The following is a 21,676-nucleotide window of genomic DNA, read 5'->3' as shown; positions in this document are numbered from 1 at the left end:
CACCTTAAGAGAAAAGCAGCCCTGCAGCCAGGGGAAAGACTCCCCCCTCCACTCCTGCCACCCCCCCATCCTCTCTGTTCCTGACTGTCTGGTTTGATTGGTGTCGCGGATGCGCTACATCCGGATCCATGAGAAAAGGAAGTTCAATACAAAGTCAATTTATCCTATTCAAATGGAAAAATCAATAGATGAATGACCTCCTGTGCCATTTCGGGTCAGCAAATGCTTAAAAAAGAACACGGGAAAAGCCCGCTCGAGTTAACGGACTGTTCGAGCGGCTGTGTGGCGCAGCAGACTGAGAAGTTTTGAGGCTGGATGTTAAAATTCAGCTCCTCGGTGATAAAGCAGATCCTGGTAGACCGACAGATGGCCGCCTGGATCCCTGCTCTTAGTGGTCGGAAGTGCGGACGGAAATCTCACGATTACAGCAATTAGCTGATTTTCCATGGATGGATGTGATGAATGTACCAGCCGTGGCTGTTTTTCTCCCCGTGGATATGCAGCAGCGGTTCCCCAAACTAGGGGTTTAGGAGCCATTAGGGGTCCTTGAAGGGGGTCTCAGATCAAAGTCTAATTCCACTATCTAATTCCATAGATGTTAGTGTGAGGAAACATATGTTATATTCTGATTAGAGGGATCAAGCTCTCCACGCTCAGTATAATCAGTTAAAAACGAATCAAACAGGATTCTTTGCAGTCTTGTCAGATGTGGGCCTCAAGTCTTTTCTGTCTCTGTGAAAACATTTAAAAACCTGTGATTTGACTGTGCAGGTATTCCAAATCCCACAGGGAGCACGAGTTTCTGAAGAGCAGCAAATATTTAAACTCACAAAGAAAACAAAGTGGCACTGAAAAGATGCAGAAAAGGCAGATTCTCTTTGGATTAACAGCGGGCGAAAGCTGAGCTAAAGCAGACCAGTTCATGGGAAGTCTTAAAATCCAGTCAGATCCTGATCCCAGCAAACCAAAGTTTTACACTGGAAGAGAACAGCTTTCACATTATGTTAGCCGGCAATTATTTTGACATAATTTGTGTATTTTACTGATTTTTCTAATCAGACTGTGCGATAAACTCCGGACCAAACCTCTCTTAAACATCACCAGTGTTTATTAGCGTATTTGTGGCTTTTCTCTTTCCTGTAATGTTCTTTTGCAGTTAAGAAAGAAAAGGCAACCAAAGGCAATGAATACATAAATAATGCATTTAATACATTATTAATATTTTCCATGGTCAAACATTTTTAAGGAAATACAGGTGTGAGTGCAGAGTGAATCATACAGTTAAGAAAAACAAAACAAGCTTTCGAGGGGAAACTAAGCTGCCTACTTGGCATGATGGTTACCAGTAACAAACCAGTACCACATTTGTTTTTTTTCCTCATAGTTTTAAGATAAAAACTTGACCAACAGCTGCATAACTTGGCACAGCAGCTACGAAAGAGAAATCACTGAAGTCCAGCTGGTGGTGGTTTGTGTCAGTTTCGGCAGCTGAAAACCTTTTCGAGTAATATGAAAATTAGGAGGTAAAACGTGGCTCAGTTCTGACGTCGTCTGTAGCAGCGTGGTCAGAAGAAGCACAGGCCGCTGTGCTGCTGCTGATAGCTGATATACGACTGGATGAGAGAGTCGGGGATCCGGGGCTTCACAGCGTTCAGGGCACTTTCAAAGTGTCTGGCCTCGACGTGCACGGCTTTGATGTCCTCTTGCAGGGCCAGGAGGGCAGCCTCTCTGCATACTGCTGTTATCTGGGACAGGAAACAGACACAGATATTCAGCTGTCAGGCAGGGCGCTCCATCCACTGAACACCAGCGGATCATGTGAGCACAGGCTGATCGACCTCAGCGACACACTGTTGAGCATTATGACAGCTGAAAAGTGGGCTATTGAAGTGTCTGAGGGGAGTGCATTTATCCTGCAAACATCAAGAGCGCTGCAGCACAGAGGGACAAACAAGCCGGACAAGCAAAAATCAAACTGTGTATCATCTCTACAGCCAACACTGGAACATGAGTTAACTCACAAACTAAGAACTTTGATTAAAACATAAATAACAGCCAAAGAGTATACTTACCTTTACCACCTCCTCTGTTACCCTCTTTTAAAAACATCAATCTGCAATGTAACATAAAAATGTGGTTTTGTGGTTCTGCCCTTTAAGACTTAGTTTAACTAACAGGATTATTTCTGCATCCAGACCAGCATGTCCGATCTGCCTCGTCTACAGTGTAAATGCAGTACTCCTCCTGCAGCGTCTTTACTACAGTACTGATGGAATTATGTAATGGTTGACATGGAGGAGTGCTGCAGTCAGTACGTGTGACCTTTGGGAGAGATTCTGCAGAAAGGTGACTCACTTCCGAACTGGTGGCGATGGCTGATGAAGGCCAGGCACCTTTCCCAGAAGTGCCACCCTCCTCCCGTTCTAGAAGCCCGGCTTTGTTCTGAGCCAGGGCAGCTTACACAACTCCCTCCGACAACAGCCGCGCAGGAAACTATTCGCCTGTACAACCGCTGATAACGTCTGCTGGGAGGTTAGTGGGACAGGCAGTCATGTGACGCAGCAGAGCTGTGGAATATTGAACAGTGAAAGTATGCATGTAGAGCCATGTGGGTGCACTGAAATTGTTCAGTGGACCGAAGCGCCGCTCGTCACTGCCCTTCCCTCCACAGCTGCACTGCGCTGTCGGATACTGAGTGTGTGCATGTAAAAACACAACAATTTGTTGTTTAAATTAGTAAAAAGACATGAAGGTTTCCTAATATAAGAACATTCTAGATGAGCAGGACTATTGGATTTTCATGCAACAAATTAAGAACTCTTATTTCTTGTATTCTCTCTTCTCCCAAGAATGGGATCTTTTTGACCGAGCTATTGTTTTATTGCTTTAGCAGACAGAGTGTGACAAGCAGTCTGGCTAATGTTCACAAGCTAGCAAAGCCAGCTATAAAACCCATAAAATAAAATTGGGTTGGTTGCAGCTATGCTACCAGTGTTAGCGCCTAATACGGCGAAGGATGAAGAAATAAGAAGTGAAAGAGTGAAAGAATGTAGTTTCCATCAGCTGAAGGTGAGTGAAGAGCAAAGAATAACAGCTTTTAATGTAAAATGTAAACAAGGAAAACTGTTCCATAGTTTGCTTCTGCGTAGCTCGTTGCTAATGCTAAGTCCTTTCAACTGAGGACATTCATTAAAACAGCTGTCATGATTTTTCACACATCAAAAGATCAGGTACAAGTGAGAAGTCATATTCCAAAATGCTAGATATGAGGTGTGTGAAAAAATATATTGATATATTGATTTCAATCTACTGTTGATCTATAAAAATGCAGTACTGGAAACAAGATTTAAAGTCAAGACTTGAAATCACCACATCTGAGTGAAAGCATCAACAGAACGCGGCATCATCTGAAACACATACAACGCACAGACTTGTTGGAGACAGGAAAAAACACAGCAGAGGTTGTCAACTGATAAAACACATGGCAGTCATGGCGTTTTTCAAGGCTGGAGAGCGAAATGAGGGGAGATAGCTGTTTGAAGGCGCTCCGGCCCAGCTAGCATGCACAGCTCAGGACAGGTGCTTTGCAGATGTCAGGATGTGAGGCCTATTTTCCCCCTTCTTCTGTTTCAAGCCAATGAGCAACATGATTTAGGCAGGGTAAACACACAGGGCCGGGTTAATTTTGTATGAGGGTTTCCCATCATTCAAGTCATTTAGGCCTGTCAGCAATAATGATGCAAAACAATGAGGCCATGTATCCCGGTTCCCTGTTTACAAACCGAGCGAGGGCGAGCGAGCAAGGAAAGGAGCTGGCGAGAGAGAGCGAGAGAGATGCCACATGTTGAACAATGTGATTTAGTGTTGTTTCCAAGCAACATCCATAAACAGGAACAGACAAACTCTGCAGCACAATCAAACTGTAATTTCTTATTTACGTTGAAACTTGACTTACAGGACACGTTAGCCTCCTTGTGCCTCAATCTCACGATTCAACAGTTAATAATTATTTGGGTGTTTACTTCCACAACACCCTTCGGGTTTATTAAAAAAGAGGGGGGAAAAAAATGTCCGGAGCCGCTGTGAAGTACACAAACGACACACACACACACAGGCCCCCGCATTCATGCTCGCCGGGTTTATGAGCTGGTCTGTGAAGGCGATCAACAAGCCAGTGTTTCCCGCTGTGTGTTTGCCCGTACAGGCCTTGAAAAAAAAAAATAAAGCCACAAAGGCAAACAGGGCGAGCGAAAAGAGCCAGTTTGTTTGTAAACGTGAAGGCATTCCGAGACCGGAGCCAAAAGTCGAGCGTCGACTCCCCTCCAGCACCACCTTGATACCCCTGACTCCCCCCAAAAAGCAACCTACCACCCCCTAAAGATGGGCCCCCTGCGCTCCTGAGAGGGAAAAAGAGGAGGAAGGAGAAAACTGCAAATGCACAGAAATGAGATGTGTGCAGGGGGGGGGGGGGCGGGGGGGGGGGGGGTCGGTGGCGAAGAGTGCTGACTTGTGGCAGGCCAAATAAATTATAGATCTCTCTCTTTTTTTTCTACATTTTATTGCAATGCAGACTTTATTTTTCATTCCCTTCATAAATTATGTCAGCAATCACTTAAATATATGGAGAGGGCGAAGCTGATGCATTGCAGTGGCTGCTCTCTGGTGATGTGGGCGAGCTCAGAGTTCGTGGAGGTGGCACCGAGCCAGCCGTGAAGGCAGAGCAAATGAAAAAAAAAAGTCATCATCAAGAGCCTCTCAGTTCGGAGACGGGTGAAAACGTGCTGACTCAAGATGACCCAAATGTCAGCCTGATAGTGAGTCAAAGAGACGTTTTGATGACGAGGCAAAAACTGTTTAAAGCAACAGTTTGTGCAGCGAGCTCCTCCACTGCAACTGGCTCAGGTCAGACAGTAAGGCCTGTGACTAACTCCTCAACATTCACCCACTCATACTCCTCTATCTGTTGATTCAGCACAGGTTTGCTGATGATACAAACATCCTCTGTGACACTCAGATCCGCAAGGTTCCTAATGTCCGAGACGGAACCCGAGCTGGACTGAAGCCAGGTCATATTCAGTCTAATCTTAGGATGCAGGATCAGCTTTGATGACATCAACATGGCAGACGATGGGACATGCATGGCTGCTCTTTTGAACTGGTAGCACACCATGGTGCCACCAGTGTTGATGTTCTCTGCATTTTGGGTCTGTTTGGGGGTACTGGAGTTTGGAATGGGGTCAATTAGGTCTGATGTTCCTTTGAGACTCTCCTCCCAAGACAAATAACAACATCAGTCATTTGTGAAAATGCCTAAAAACAGCATATGTTTGTGCTTAACTCACAAAGGCCTCTAGAGACTCTTGACAAAGTGTCAGACTTTGACTTGGGGGACCCCTGCCCGAGTGGTGGTTTCTTTTAACCCTGACGACAAAGGCTCCCTAAGCTTAAAGTAGTTATTTAAACCCAAATAATGACTTCTCCTAACCCTAATCATGTGGTCTTTGTGCCTAGAAGGGACCAAACTTCAACCATAGATCAGAAAAATGGTTATTTTTGTAGAAGTGCACGCAACGGTTTTGAACGACAATGACAAACAATGTATTTTGTTGTTTTATTTGTACTCGATGATCCTCAGGTCTAGTTTGGATTAATTTATGCATGTAAGGTTGGGTAGGTTTCCCACATGTCTGTTTTGTGAAAATGTCTGAGCCATGAATCAGTCCTCAACGAGAAGTTCAACTGGGGCAGCAGGAGCTCACTAATGGTAACTGAAGAGAGCGTGGTACTCCTTCATGAACCTGAACAGTCCAGTTATCAGTTATCCAGTTAACTCACAGTTTACATACAACACCCCAAATCTGAAAAAAGAAGTAGATGGAAGTAGCAGCGGTGCAAAATCAATATGGAGAAAATAAAAAGTAATGCATAACATAAGGTACATGAAGTCTAATAATAATTCAATCACCTCTTGTCCTGAGCCAAAGCATAAAGCTTTAAGCTTAAAGCTCCACCGCCACCACCAGCAGAAATGTCCGGAATCCTTGTGTCAGTCATTCCACCTTAATAAAATGTCAGCAGAGCCCCTTAAACCGCAGAGCTTTTAAATGGGTCACTGGAAAAGTGATAGATACTCAATTGGAGCGCCCACCACATCCTTGTTTCCACATATTCCTCTAATGACAAGTTTCCCTTGGTGGTTCTCAAACCCCTCTGAAAACCAAACCTCACATGCAGAATGTACAAACACATATTCTTAAACACTGAAATCTATGCAAGGACATAGACTAGTCTTTGCTACCATTGCTCTTGAGAACTGTTGTCAGTAAGAGTCAATGCAGTGGTGAGAGGGAGGGGAGTCAGACTACCATAATGACATGTTTTCTGGAGGTTGGCAGTCACATTGACGTCCACTGTCTGTTGGTCATTTAATACAGACAGGAAAAGCCATTTAGATCTCCGTTTGATCTTCAAGTGGACTAAAAGTTCATCTCTTCAAAGAGAAACAAAGTGATGCTGTGCAGAAATCAAGTTTGAATTCAATGTGGAACTTCAAAAATGTTGAAAAGCATATTTTCAGCATCGCCTTCAAGGGTGGATACGTGTCGAGTGGATCAGTTTAGAGAAGAAGAAGAAGGAGAAGAAGGTGGTCTGGAACAGATGGAGGGCTGGTCCAGCTCTGGAGAGTAGACTACAACAGACAAGAGTCAAAATACTGGAAATAAAAAACAAGAGGGTCAAGCAGTCCATCAGGTCTAGACCTGGATCCTGGTTCAACTGGAATGTTCCAAAGAATGGAGAGAAATATGGAAGCATTTCACACACAAATGGGAGAAAGATGGACGCCGGCTGACATCAAAACTACTTATATTCTCTAGAATGTAAGTTAAGTTTAAGTATAGAGAGTGGAAACATACGAAAATTATGGAACCAACTCAGTGATTCATACGAAACCACAGCAGTTTTATTCAGTTCTGCTGAATATGAAGTTCAGTTAAAGCCACTGACTTGAAGTCATGACGTGCTCGATGGCTTCTGTTTGTTTTGTCACGAACGAGCTTTAGTAATGGTCAATAAATTCCTTATAATTGCTTTATGTATTGGTAATGGGCCATCAATAGGAACTTTATGGTGATGGCTTCACTTTCATAATAAACATCACGTTTACTGTATTAAAGGTTAATTGGTCAGTTTTATAATAACAAAAACAGATTTCTAAATATTTGTTAGAACAAAGTCATTATAAAGGACATTACTAATTTTTAAGGCATTAGTAAATTATTCATTGACGATTAATAAAGCCATTAGTTACAACTTGTAATTAAGCATTTTATTATTTATTTATTTATTTATTTATTATCCAATTTCAAACTCCAGTAGAGTGGCTCTTGGATTTCGGTTAGCGAAGCCATTTTAACGGGTCCGTGGTATTAGGACGGGCATGTGCAGGGCTCCTTCTGCTCAGGGCTGCAGGCCCTCGTGAGCCTCCCATGCTCCCAGCCATTAGGGTGCCACAACATGAAACCCTGGACACAACAGCAGCCTTTATGCTCTATTGGTCACTGCACTGCACTTCCCTCTGTAGCCACAACTACACCCTATATCATGCTGCTCGAATGCACACAAGCGATACCATGTATGTGGAGTGATCTACTACAGCACGTCCAGCGCTGTATGTGAGGTCCTGTTGTCCTTGTAAGATAAGGCAACACGAAACTTTAACGACCCCAGAGAGGAAATTAGGCTGCTGTAGCAGCAAATGGTAACAAGATACAGCGAAGAATAACAGAATATAAATAAGAACATAGCAAAGTGGGGGTTACACAAACACACCCGACACTTTTTAGCACTAGAACATGGCAAGCAGAAATATATGAGTGGAATAAAAAGTTGGGAGTATCAACGTTTAGATGGCAGGGCAAAATAATGATGGCAAAAACCGTGAGCCCTTCGGAGGTCGAGAGAAAACGTGAGAATAAACCAAAAGGAAAAATGGGGAAAATCATGAAAATCTAAAAAACACAGAAAATAAGAACAAACACGTGTAGAAGGTATCATACGAACCGCTGTATGAGGATATGTTAGAGGCTCATTGTGCACAGGTGCATTACAAAGGGAAATACACAATGTGTGTGCCATGTGCCAGAACTTCTTAAAGGAAATAAAACACCAGCTAAAGCTCATGCAAATTTGCATCCCACCTCTAAACTCAACTCCATGTTCACACCAGAAACACACAAACGTGCACACAGATGCACAAACCCAAACTCCCAAAATCCCTTTGTGCATCCTACACGTTCACAGCGAAATAACTGTGTGAATCTATGTTTCTTTCCTGCAGCATTTCCCCAGAGGAGGTGAGAAGTGGCGCGTGCCATGAGACAACCTGTTCAGCACGACGAAAATAAACCCTTCTCAAGAGGTTGGGGGGGGGGTTGAAAAAAAGCTCGCAACTGCTGGCAGGGCATACCAACGTTCTCAGGTCAAATCTGTCTGGTGTACTTTTCGCTTCCTACTTCAACAAAGGCGCTCAGTGAGTGTATCAGACGGCCTTAATGAAGGGCTTGTTAGCCGGGCTACCGGCAGCACATCCACTAGACCCAGAGTGTGTGTTTACTATCAATCCGCCCTTGTGTCTACAGCAGGCTACATCCAGCACTCCCCTCCTGCCTCACCCCCTCCCCTCGCACACAAACGGCCACATTTACAGGAGCGAGCCCCGACTCCCCCAACACCCCCTCCCCGCCTCCCACAAAACCTCTCCTCCATCACTCCACAAGTCCAGCACTCATACGCTACAGTGCACCACACACACACACACACACACACACGCACTTGCTCACATACAGTTCATAATGCACCGAACATGCATCTGCACACGTGTGTAGACACGTAACACACTGCACTTGCAGGACCACACAGATAAGGTTTGCAGGCCGGTGCGTTTACACGTACTGTGCACCAAAAAAAAAAAAAACAAAAAAAAAAAAACATCAGTGAGGTACAAATACATGTTCACATACACAAACACCACCAAACACGTGTACAGTCACACATACATGCATGAACATGTGTAATCTATCATGGGGAAGTCGTGAACAGCAAACACATGAATATTTGTCCCATGAACAGTTAAAAACTCATTTAACCCTCAAAAGTCACAGCTAGAATCTACTTATTTAATTAATCAGACATAACTTAAAATCAGACTTTCCTCAAGTGCTGGTTTGAGCCAATCAGTCAAATCGATAAGATATATTGTACTGCATGGAGGTAAATGAAATTCAAAAAGGGGGAAACTATCATTGCCGACATTTTAATACAGCAAATTAATGAATCATCTAATGGTTTCAGCTCTCCTGTGCGGAAAAGGAAAAATGATAAATAGCATATTGCTGATCTGGATGTCATGGAAAATCCTAACATTCACAAACAGACTGGCTCTGAGAGGTGCTCTTATGCAAATAACAAAATATTAACTCCCACCCATGAAATTGGCCCAACCACACCACAGCATCACCTCCATCCCCCTAATCCCCCTCACTGGGAAAAAAGCAAAAGAAGCCGCACTGCATCCAATTTACAGAGAGGAAATTCAATAATCTATAAATCAAACGGCGTCAGGGGTGCAGAGCCCAAACTCTCAACCAGAAATAAAATGTTTCATCCTCCAAAAAGGCAAAGAGGAAGTGTCTGCAGTGACATGAGAAACAAGGCCTGACCACAGCTCCATGTGAAACCTATTTAAGATTACAAGACGAGAGAGAGAGAGAGAGGGAGAGAGAGAGAGAGAGAGAGGGAGAGAGAGAGAGGGAGAGAGAGAGAGAGAGAGAGAGAGAGAGAGAGAGAGAGAGAGGGAGAGAGAGAGAGGGAGAGAGAGAGAGAGAGAGAGAGAGAGAGAGAGAGGGAGAGAGAGAGAGAGGGTTAAAGAGAGGGAGGAGAGGTTAAGCATGGAGGGAGGAGAGTCACGTGGGGAGGAAGGGGGAGAACGGAAACATGGCACATGATCATAAATAGCAGACTGGAGTGTGTGTGTCTGTGTGTCTGAGTGTGTGTGTGTGTGGATGAACGTGCACATGCTTGAACTCTCAGCAGAGGAATTTAGATTCCATAGAAAACTGATGATGAAAGTGTGTCCGTGTGGGCTGTTCCTCTCCGTATGTAACAGCTGAGACAATAGAGACAAAGGGAAGATATAACAGACGAGGACTGCAGCCAACACGCAGGCTCGTCTACAACCTCATTATTACTACATTATGCTATAACACTCAGTGCAACCTCACAATAAAACGGTATCTGTCTGAGCGTCTCCGAGCAAACAGCACTCAGAAGCCCGATCCAGCAGCTGGAGGTTCAAACTTCAGCCTGCTCTCGCTCCCAGCGCCTCAAACACGGCAGTCAAACTGTGACGAAATGAGATATCTGCCTGCACGAGTTGTGCTCATAGTGACGCGCGCGGTCTTATGTTGAGACAGCGAAGGCTTCGTGTTTTCTGGCCACACGGGAAGTGTTTGTCATGAAAGCGGGGGATGCTCCCCTGTTGCGTGACTCGCTGATAATGTAAGTCATTTTCAGATGGAAGCCTCCCACAACAGCCACCGCAGAACTTCCACGTCAGGCGGCTGACTGTTATCGTCTCAGGCGTCTACTCACCGAATGTTTTGGAAAGACCCATGTGGGATAGCACCTGTGTTGGGGCTACACAGTGTTAAGGTTGTCAGTGTGTGTGTGTGTGTGTGTGTGTGTGTGTGTGTGTGTTGGGGGGGTATAACTGGGCCTCGCCTTTAACGGCATATTTGTCCTCGCCCCTTAATCAGACCAATGAAAGCTACACATTCTCCCAGGACTTGGGAAGGCAGGGATGGCATATTTACCAAACACACCCACACTAAAGTGACCTGGAGACTCAGCTGTGTGTGTGTGTGTGTGTGTGTGTGTGTGCGTGTGGGTAATGTCAAGGTAGGTAAAACTCCACCTGTGTGATGTGCTCCGCTGAAATTTTCTTTTTCCTGTTTGCTCCATTTTTCATGCAGACTGAGATACAGAGTACCTGTATGCACGCAGTGAATGTTCACGTGTGTGAGCACAAACAGCGACAAACACGCAACACAGATGAGCTTTTTTCTATGGACGGCTAACTTCTTATTCTATCCTACATCTAACTACTGACAAAAGCTCCACCAGTTCAGCCTTGCCTTTTTTATTTGATGCAGGATTTTTACTTGTGCCTACACTTCCCACAATGCAACTCCACCACTGACTGTTAGATCAGCTGTATTATGCTGGTAGGGGTTAATGTGCTGTAGCTCTGAGCTGCTAGCCTGAAGCGGAGATCGGGCTACAGAGATCCGGTGAGCTCACTTTTAACACCACTCCCCCAGAATCTTTCCATCTTCACGCTGCTGAAGTTTTCAGACTTCTCAAATCTTCCTCTGCAGCCACAAAACATGCAGGATTACTCCCCAACACCTTTAAACAGAAGGACGAGTAAAATCAGCAGAGGTCCCCTTTAAAGCCAGACTGCAAGCTATTTGCTGAACAGCGGCCACTGTGGTCACAAGTGGTAATTACAAGATAATTTGAGGAAGTCCTCATATTTATCTGCTGAAACAGGAGCACAGAAGAGAGATAAAGTCTTTAAGTTACTCACTGATATCGGTTAGATGGCATCTATGTAGAGTTTGCAAACATTAGCTAACATTAGCGACCATAAGCTACTGGTCACACCAGACCAAGCCTGTAGTGAAAACACCTTTCGATGTATTGAATAAGGAAACAGGCTTTATATGTTTTGTTACCTACAAATTCAACTTTTTAGGGTTGTGTAATGTTGTGTTGTGTAATGTTATCATTAGTTCATTCAAAAGTTACATAATCTCATTTGAAATGCCAATTATTATCTATTCCACAATCTGCACCATCAGACTGTTTGAAGTAAAGAACTTGTTAACATTTCAGAGTTCAACTGTTTATTTTCATTCAGTCTTTCACAAAAAATCTTTTCATATAATTGAAACTGAGTTAATGGTGTGTCCTCAGCTCTGCGTGTTTCCCTCTTGGCTGTCATCCTCTGGTTTTATTGGCCGGTTTCAGGTTGTTATACCTTCCTCTCCCTCCACGCTCTGGCCTCCACCTCCAACCTTTCCTCTCACTTCCTCTGTCTTTCCTACATGTCTGCTCTTACTTTCTTGCTCCATTTGTTTCTTTTTTGGCTTTTGCTGCCCACGTTCTGTCTTCCAGCCTGGCCAATGGAAATAGTACGACGAGTACGCTTGAGGGCTCATATTTCCCAGGAAAAATTCAATTTGTGCTCACCATGTACTTGCACATAAACCACAGTGAAGGCTTTATATATATAATGTAAAATCAGGACCGATTGGAGCGTTTCCTCGCAGCGACTGCTGGCTGAAGCACTGAGGGACATGTTTTCTTTTTTAACCTTTATCTAACCTGCAGTGTCGACTAAGAACAACATATTCACAATGAGGAGAGGCAAGAGGTTTGCTGGAGAGGAAGTGAGGTGAAGTGTTTCACAGTCACACAGAGGTACAGAGGTGTGAAAGGCTTTTTCCACACAGCCTTTGTTGAACCATTGACAGTGTTTTCCATGTCGACTCTGTTTTTCTGAGTGGCAGCGTGACCGCCTCTGTGGTCACACACCCACCCACCCACACACACACACATACACACACACGACTAGAGGTTAAACCATATTTTGGAAAATCACTGCCAACTTCAGACCTCGTCAGACACGCATTCCACCGAAGCTGACGTTTATTTGATGATTACAGATCTTTTTTTTTTTATTTTCTCAGAGAGTGCTGGATTGATGGTGTATATCAGCTCCGAACGTTGTGTAATGTCACTGCTCTTCAAACAGCAACACGTTTTTGTTGATGCATTTTTTTGCGCCTGTGTCCTTGGTGATAAAAATCTTTGCAACAACAAATACCGGCTCATAAATCAGACAGACGACACACACAGAGCCAAAGGAGGAACAGCCACAACCACAACAGGTGTTAAGAGGAAACCATTTGTCTTCCTGTGAGGGTGGTTTTGTTCTGTGTGTGTGTGTGTGCGTGTGTCTGTGTCATCGTGGAGAGTGTGTGTGTCATCATACAAGGCCTTATTTGTGATCAAACTCTTTTTATGGCTTTTAATCGCTGCAAACAAGCTTCTGCAGACTCAGCCTGTCTGCTCAGGCTGCTATTGCTTGCTGGGGTTGAAGAGAAGAACTAATCATCCAACTACTTTTATGTCTTTTCACTGATGCAAAATTGCCCAACAGCTTCATCAAGTTACAAGCTAACATGCTGACTTCCTGACAGGGAGCTGCAGGGTTGCTCAGTAATCTAGGAAAGGAATATTAAGAATCACAGGCGGCACACTGACGTCAAGGCAGACTGTTGATCTGCCTGATTTGTACGTCCTGCATCGGAACAGACTTGCTCCTGCCAGTGTGAAGAAAAAAAAAAAAGTTAAGAAAACAATTGCGCCAGTGAGTTTGAATGGCTGTCAGCCAAGCGTCTTAGACACCTGGGCTCGGACCAAACAGCTCTCCCCCTGTTGGAGGGAAAAGACCCACCGCTATGGAGGTCGCGGTCGGTCAAAGGCATCTGGGACTGTTCACAAAGATGTTCTGATACGGCTGAAAGCTGCTGCTCGAGGTTTTATTAAAACGCCTCGACAACCAACCCCCTCGTCGAGGGAGACGGATGTTACGACACTGAGAGGTCTGGAGGGAGGGCGGGCGGCAGGGCTGGCACTGCCTGTCAGCTGTCGTCACCTCCACGCGCTCTGCATCCAAACAGCGGCTTCCAGCTCTGCTCTCACTGTGTTCATGCACGGAAATCCTGATTTTTTTTTTTTTTTTTTTGTCAACAACTTGTCAACATCTGCTAAGTGCTCATTGCTGTGGTGTTTTTGCACTTCACCTCCCGGAGGTCACCTGCCAATCAGACGGCACAGGGAGATCTGTGGCGCTCCCTGTTAATGAAGTTTGAGGTTCTGTACGTTATGAACTCAGCGACTGTCGTGACTCGTTTCCTGTTTATGCCAAACAAACTTTTCTTAGCTGTGAATGTGGTCAAACATTTATTTTAAAAAATCAAGCGGCCAATTTAAGAGCAGTCATACTGTTAAAGCAGATGTCGACTTACAAAAGCCTGCGCAGCTGCTTCTTCTTCATTCACGTTTGTTCAAGGTTCAGCTTTATTGTCATTACATAATACAGGATTGCACAATAACATGCAGTTGCAGCCCCTCAACGCTACGCACACAGGTAAAACAGATATTCAAATATCTTAATTAGAAGAGAATAATGACTACAGAATAGAATATGTTTTACAAACCTGATCAGTCTGTGTGTCCAATATAACAGGACATAGAGCTTGAACACCAGCAGTGTGATGTAAGCGAATACAGCAGCCCTGAAACAAATACCATCTTTCAAACTTTACATTGTTAAAGCAGCTACCAGCAGGTTTTTTTTTTCTGGTTATGAAATGTAATACAGATGCCTCAGTATGACCTACATCAGCAAACAAGACCATCAGCAAGATGACTGTTTCTGTCCCCAGGTCAGATTCCCTGCAAAATCAGATGGAGTGATTGACGGCAAGCAGACCAGAAGAGTCTATGTTTACATTTTCTCAGGCAAAATTTGACAGTGAGCTGTATGTTAACCATTTAAAAGAAGCAGGAGGAGATGTTTCTTTACAGAATTGTATTTTTTTTTTGTAGCTATGGCTGATACTGGGGCAGGAGCAGCAAAGAGAAAAAGAAAAGAATTGACCGAAGAAAAAGCGTCAGAGCACGAGTCAAGCTTGGACAGTCACTCAGCAGACGGAGAGAACTGCAGGATTTTGTTATGAAATGCAGTGTGAGAGGAGATTTACAGCCCATGGAGGTCACAGTGGACATAACTGTGATACAACTGGCGTAACATGGTAACATTTTATGTTGGACTTGCTCCTGAACTTTGTCTTTCTCATCATTAGCTCGTGATGAGAAAGTTCTGCAGACGTCGTTGTGGAGGTGATGGAGGAATATGCATTTTGAGCATGTTTCAGGCCTCAATTATGGCAGTCTGACTACCTGAAGCTTGGACTTTAATTACATTCCTGGGATTTCAGACTTGTCTGAGAGGAGGGGGAGGCAGGGTCGAGAGGAGCAGGAGGCAGGAGAGTCACGCAGGAGGAGGCAGTTGTTGTCAGCTCGGAGCTACAAACTTGTTAAAATCACCTGTCTTCCTACCTGCCCGGAGTGACATCTGGTTTCCCAACCCTCACCTTCCCGCTAAACCTCCACCGACAACACACACACACACACACACACACACACACACACACACACACACACACACACACACACACACACACACACACACACACACACACACACACACCTTTAACTCGCACTCAGCCCAGAAAATTGCTGCCGGCTCTCCTTCCTCACCTCTGCCATCACTTTCCTAAACAGAAGCAGCATTTGATACTATAATCGTAGTGTTGTCTCAAAGAAGAAGAAGAAGGGCTTAACTTGCTCCCGAAGGAAGGTGTGATGCTACTCCACTTCTCTCTTTTTTTTCTGTTTATGATCAAGCCCTGACAGGAAAAGACCTTGAGGATTTATTGCACTCTGTCTCATGCACTGAGTCAGTTCCAGGCCTTGTTTGTAGCCTTGCTGAAAAGCTGAAGCCCTCTCAGGTTTCCATACAGCACTTTTTTGGAATTTCAGTATCAAGAGATTTCAGTCTGAACTGAGGAGTCTTGCTAGAAGGTTGTGAACATTTTCAGTTTCTGTAAAAATCTGAGCAGCACACAGATCCTCATTTAGTCAACAAAGCTTTTATTTAATGAAGATATTGCCAGTGAGCACATGCACATATTTACTCGTGTCTCATCCCTGAGTCTTAGGAGGTTTTAAACTCTGAAAAAGTTGGAAATCAGTGGTAAACTGCACATTATGTCATTATGGATCCTAATTTAAAGATTGTTTTTTGGCATTTCTGCTTTATTTATTTAGACAGCTGGAGAGAGACGGGAAAGCCTTTGCAGAGAGGCTGCATGCAGCAAAGGGCCCTCCAGCCTGGGCTGCTGAGTAACATGGCACGCACTCTACCAGGTGAGCTACCAGGGAGCTCCATGAATCCGACTTTATGTCACCTTTGGCTCCATAAAGATTTTGTCTAGAGGAAAGTGCTGATGCTGCAAAAAGCCTTTCAGTATTCTGAAACTCTTGGTACTCTTCAGAGATTGCTTTGGCTGCAAACAAATTCAACTCAGAGGGACACCTAGACTTTGCAACTTGTTCCCATGTTTGTGAAGTCCTGACTTCACTGAATGGGGCTGATTAAGAAAAATGCAGTTATGGATCTAGGCCGTGCATCTCTGGTCCTTCAAAATGTAAAAGCCAAAAGACACAGCATCTCCAGGCTCGCATGCACACTGCAGCTATGCTACTGCAGACCCACGAGCTGCTGTGTATCAACAGTCAGAAATGCTGGAGCCTTAAAGCTGGCATTAAAACAGATACTCTGAACAATAAACACCAGAGAGAAAAGGAATTCAGCGTGTTATTATAGGCAGAATGGCAGGTCTGCGACCAAAGGGAAGCATTTGGCTTCAATCTCAACGCGCAAACATTTTCATTCTGCCTCGTTCACTGCTGCCAGCGTCACCTGCAACTTGTCAACAATGTCATGTGACTGGTTGCAGGCCACAAGGCTGCTTTACGCAGGGAAACAGGCCGTGGTGGCAGCAAATACTGATGGAACACAGCAAAGAAGCATCTAAGCTCCACGATGACACCAGCTGCACCTGACAGAAGATTTGTCACACGACTGCAAAGCCTCCAGACGAGCAGCCGACATAGAAGTGAGAACGCAACGCGAGTGAGAACAAGAGAGGGCGAGATGGAGCGGGTCAGCGACAGCGAGGATGATATGAAAACTGAAACCGGACCCTGCTTAGCTGCTGTTGATTTACGAGCCCCCCCCCCCACCGGCCCGCCTTCATCCAGCTCGCTCCCTGGCAGCGCAGGGCTTGACGCACGGCTGCTACGTCGGCTGCAGCTCACCCAGCTGCCTCCTGCATTACCGGCTAGCATGCCAAGTCAAATATAATGGCTCAAGGCTGTCACACAGAGACGGAGAGGTCCAGCTACTCCCGATGTCCGCACCGAGGCAACACCACTCATTCCTCCAATCGTACAAGCTTTTAACCGGGCCTGAGGGTGTGTGGTACAGTAGCTTATCATGGATAGAGGGTGTTGTATGCTATTAGTGTGTCTTTGTTGATTTAACAAATGGGAGAAAATCTGTTTGAAAAAAATCTGTGTGAAAACTGGATTTAAAAAAAAAAGTATTTGCAGTGCAAACCCTCTGCAATTTAACCATTATCTATTCAGAGGAACTCACATCATCTGATTGGTCTGATTTCTTTTCACTCATTTACTGTAAACTGCGGTGATCGGCGTCTTCCTGCAGCAGGAAACACAAACACTCATGGATTAGCGGGGGGATAACATCCAGATGAAAAGGCGATTTGCTAGTTTTTTAGTAAAAACTGTTTAAAAAAAAGGGGGAAAATATTGAGATATGTCATGCTTAAACATCTTAACTGCTACAGTGCAAATGCAAGTCACGTGCTGTTCAAACTGCAAACGCATGTGAAGAGCGAGTCCAGTCAGGATTAATCAGCAGTCACAGTCAGTGGGTTTGGACATTTACTTGTTTATTTTCTTTGTTGATTTGTTGCATTTGTCCCTCGGTGCTCTTTTCTTGTAAACACAGCATTATCTTCAGTCCTGTGCTGCTCTGTTATCTGTATCCTGTTTTCTCCCAAACTTCCCCTCGGTGATCACGGGAGTTTAAAGTTTCATCTAATCTAATTTCATCTATAGCGCTGGTATGTAAAATATAATACGAACACAGGTGAGACATGGCATTTTTTTTCCACCTACCAACTCTTATCAGCTTGACTGTGGCATGTCTTTGAATTTTTGTGGGGTTTCGAGAGCTCAGTGGCAAGTGACTGCAAACCTCCATTCCACAGACGAGACACTACAGCAGAAACCCCGATGTCAAACACAACACCTGATAGCGGGGGATTGGTTTCTTGCTGCATACCTCCACCAGGTGCGCGCCTGCTTTAGGCTGCTTTTTGGGTGGGGACAGCCGAGTCGGCAGTCAGGGAGCGAGTGTGTACTTTCAGGATACGAGGGGGCCCTATAGGTAACCTCAGACTGCCCTCGAGAGGATCACAGTGTCAAGAGAAGACACCTCAACACCCCCCTGTCCTGATCAGACTAGATTTTACCTCAGATAAAGTTTCCTAAGCTTGTTGAAAGAAGTGTGCATGTGCACGTGTGCTTGGCATCACAACTTGAAGAATTCTCTATAAGATTTGATTAAACGTGGAATAATCAATTGATGAGTCTGTCAATATCTCTCATAACGCAGCACAACTGAGATCAGCCCTGACGACGAGGCGGATCATCATCAATACAGGAAAAAAACGGCACGTATACCTGAGGAAAGCTGCTCGTTAAGAGGCGGCGAATCATGTTGCTGCAAACGTTTACGCTCTCTGTCTGCTTGGGTCTGTTCAGGTTTGGTGCATTTTGCATTTGGGATAATTACCGCAGGGTCTGTTTGGATGAGGTTCGACTACACTTGAGTTGCTTTTGGATCAGGTCTCGTTTTTTGTTAATGAACTCATTCATGTCGGCTTCTGATGAGGCTCATGGGTTTATTTTGGAACAGGATGACATCTAGTTCAAAACAAGAGCAAAGACATGAGAAATCTCTTATAATAAGAAGCTGATTAAGAAACTCTTGATCAGAACACTTACCTCCTCTCGGGCAGCCCCATGAAAGGAAGCACTCATCACGGATTCTTCAGCACACGGCAGTGCTCACAAACATGTCACACACAGAAAGCACGACTGGGACAACAATGACATGTGTGTTTTCACAGGCCGCCGAGGCACGCCAGTGTCTGAATCGTTAAAAAATGTTTGTTTTCTGAGCCTGTCAGAGGACCAGCATGACATTTCTATCATGTCCATGACCCATGAAGTCTAAATACGCAGCAGGGATTTACATTCAAGGGAAGAGATATACGGTTCATCTTTTGGGAATGTTTTCTTTCTGTGGAATGGTATATAAACTATGAGTCACACTGAAGGTCAAAGACAAACATGATTTCTCTGACAGAGAACAAGACAGAGAGAGTCAGACCCAGTCCAGAAAGCTCCAAAACCTTTATATTCTGCACCATAATGCACTAATTAATAAACACAGACAAAAACCTAGAGAAATTGAAGGTTCATTCTTTCTAAAACTCCTCCTTTTCTTACACTTTCTGGAGGGACGGTAGCAGTTCCTCTGCTTAAGCCAACGTGAATCACACGGCAGACGAATGCAGAGAGACGAATCTGTCACACAAAGGAGCGTTTGTACGATTACTCCCAGTCTGCTGTGAGATCACGAGGGCTTGCAGCACAGACACGACACAGACATCATGAGATCACGAGGGCTGATGCAGCACAGACACGACACAGACATCATGGGAAAAGCACAGTAACATCTCTGCAATGCAGCTCGCTCAGTTTCTCATTCGGTCGTCAGAAGGCAGAGATGCAGGCCTGTGAATGGCCCAGCATGGTCTGCATTGGATTATTAAACCTTTTTCAACTGCAAGCTATTCCTCAGAACGAGCTGATAAGAAACCAGTCTGAAAGTTGATTTCATGGTTGTCAAACTGAGATCCCAAAATCTGATTATTTCAACAATCAGTCCAAATCCTCAAACTTCACAGAGCATAAACAACAGTGCAAATACCTTTTTATTAAACAGACTGGATGTGAAAGGGAGTTGGACTGAAGAAAACCCGAATGCTGTTTACACTTCATGAGTTGCATGAAGTTTACTGGTTTGTCGTGTTGATTTTTATGCAAATTTCAGGAAACCTGATGCTTGTGCCAGTGCAAGAGAAACGTTGACACTCAACAGGCAGAGCTATTCGTTGCCTGTATATTCGTTTTATGATGTAAACTGTTTTCATAATGAAGTCACACTCTCATCATTACTTGCATAAATCTCCTTCTGGTGATATTTCTCTGTTGTTTTAGGGAAACAACAATAATTTCCTTGCAGATTTTATGTTTCCATGGCAGTCACGACTGGTTTGGAGTTCTGCTGCACTCGTTAGAAATGAATCCATGAAGATGGAACTCACCTCTGCTCCAGAGTACTTGTTTGTCCGTGTCACCAACTCATCAAGAGACACATTCTGGGCCACGGGCATGTTGTGGAACTGGAGAGAAAATATCTCACGTCGGGTTGGAGCATCTGGAAGAGGCACAAAGACGATCCGGTCAAGGCGACCTGGACGCATCAGAGCCTGTGGGACGGAAAAAAGACAGTCAGCCACCGGTTTACCTTCATATTTCACAAATTGTCACAAACAAGTCCATAAAGTTAAAGCCTACACATCAATAATGAGCATCAGTGACGTGCTCTCAGGCTTGCTGAGGCAACACGTGTTAAATTCAACTGAAATCTATTCTATTTAAGCCTTTCCAGCACATCCTTTGACGCGATCACTCTGGCGTCACAAAAACTGTCAGAACACTGAAGCTCTGACCTTTGACCTCCTTACTGCTTATGGTGGAGATGTGGGAACTGAAGCTTCCACCACTCCAGCATTGATTGTACGCCTCTTTAAACATGACCGTGAACCAAATGCCTAAAATGCAAACTGTGAAATTTAAGTTTTCCACTTCCAGCAGTCAGTGTGGAGACAATGTTGACGTTATCTGATAAACCTGCCACTTCCTACAGATCACATCTCCGTGACCCCAAAACAGTCCTTGAGTACCCAAAGCTGCCGCTGTCTCGCTTGTCAGACGTCATTAAGTGGCAGGCGCCTCTCAAACACAGACGGGCAGACGGACAGACAAATATGCTGTCTCCTTTCGCTCCCTTCAGCCAAGCCATGACAAGCTGTGGTATGGTATGGTATTGTTTGGTTTGGGCTGTGTATCCATTTCACCAGCCAGATAGACGAAGAAGAGCTGGATTTGAAGAAACAAAATGCATTTTCCCCACCATGAATTCCCATTTAAAACGGAGAATCAACAGGAAAACAAACAAACATCAAGTGGAACTGACAGCTTCATTGTTGTTCTTCTCCCAGGACTCAGCGAGGCCTGGTTGTAAAGACAGCGGAGCCCCTGGCTTTGGGCCAGACAGGCCACAGCGGGGCTAAACCCCGGCCAGCGAAGACGAGGCAGGAGACACACACAGACGCAAGCCATGCAGGAGGTCACGTCAGGAGCGATCAGTGAAGGTTGGAGGGACCGGACCAGCAGCCTTTGAACCCTTGTTTACAGAGCCATCACACTGCTATTCCTGCTTCTCTGCATGCACCATGTATCTCCCAAAGCTGACAGCCTCCTTGTTGGTTTTATATACATCGACTATGAAAAAGAGGTTTAGTATAGCATGTCAGCCTTAGCCACTGAGCAAACCATGGCAAAAGCAAATACCCAGATAAAGCTGAAAAGACGATTTTGACGATTTTCATAAATAACAAGTCATTTATCAAGCAAAAAATGTCAAATAGTTACTGATTGTAGCTTCTCAGGATGGTGAGTCTGAAGTAACTGACAG

General features: G+C 44.6%; 1 protein-coding gene across 1 annotated transcript in view; it reads right to left on the bottom strand.

The window, feature by feature from the left end:
- Positions 1 to 1,194: 1,194 nt before the first annotated feature.
- Positions 1,195 to 21,676, bottom strand: part of afg2a (AAA ATPase AFG2A) — a 101,816-nt gene continuing 81,334 nt past the window's right edge. Inside the window, exons 16-17 of the mRNA XM_076739031.1 lie at positions 20,241 to 20,405; positions 1,195 to 1,745 (exon numbers count right to left, since the gene is read on the bottom strand). Coding sequence (XP_076595146.1) covers positions 1,566 to 1,745; positions 20,241 to 20,405 — 345 coding nt within the window. The 3' untranslated portion in view covers positions 1,195 to 1,565. The remainder of the gene's footprint in view (positions 1,746 to 20,240; positions 20,406 to 21,676) is intronic.

The sequence above is a fragment of the Chaetodon auriga genome, chromosome 9 (assembly GCF_051107435.1).
Source record: "Chaetodon auriga isolate fChaAug3 chromosome 9, fChaAug3.hap1, whole genome shotgun sequence".
Taxonomy (NCBI): Eukaryota; Metazoa; Chordata; class Actinopteri; order Chaetodontiformes; family Chaetodontidae; genus Chaetodon; species Chaetodon auriga.
Note: the sequence above shows the minus strand (reverse complement) of the source record. Positions and strands in the feature narration are given on the sequence as shown.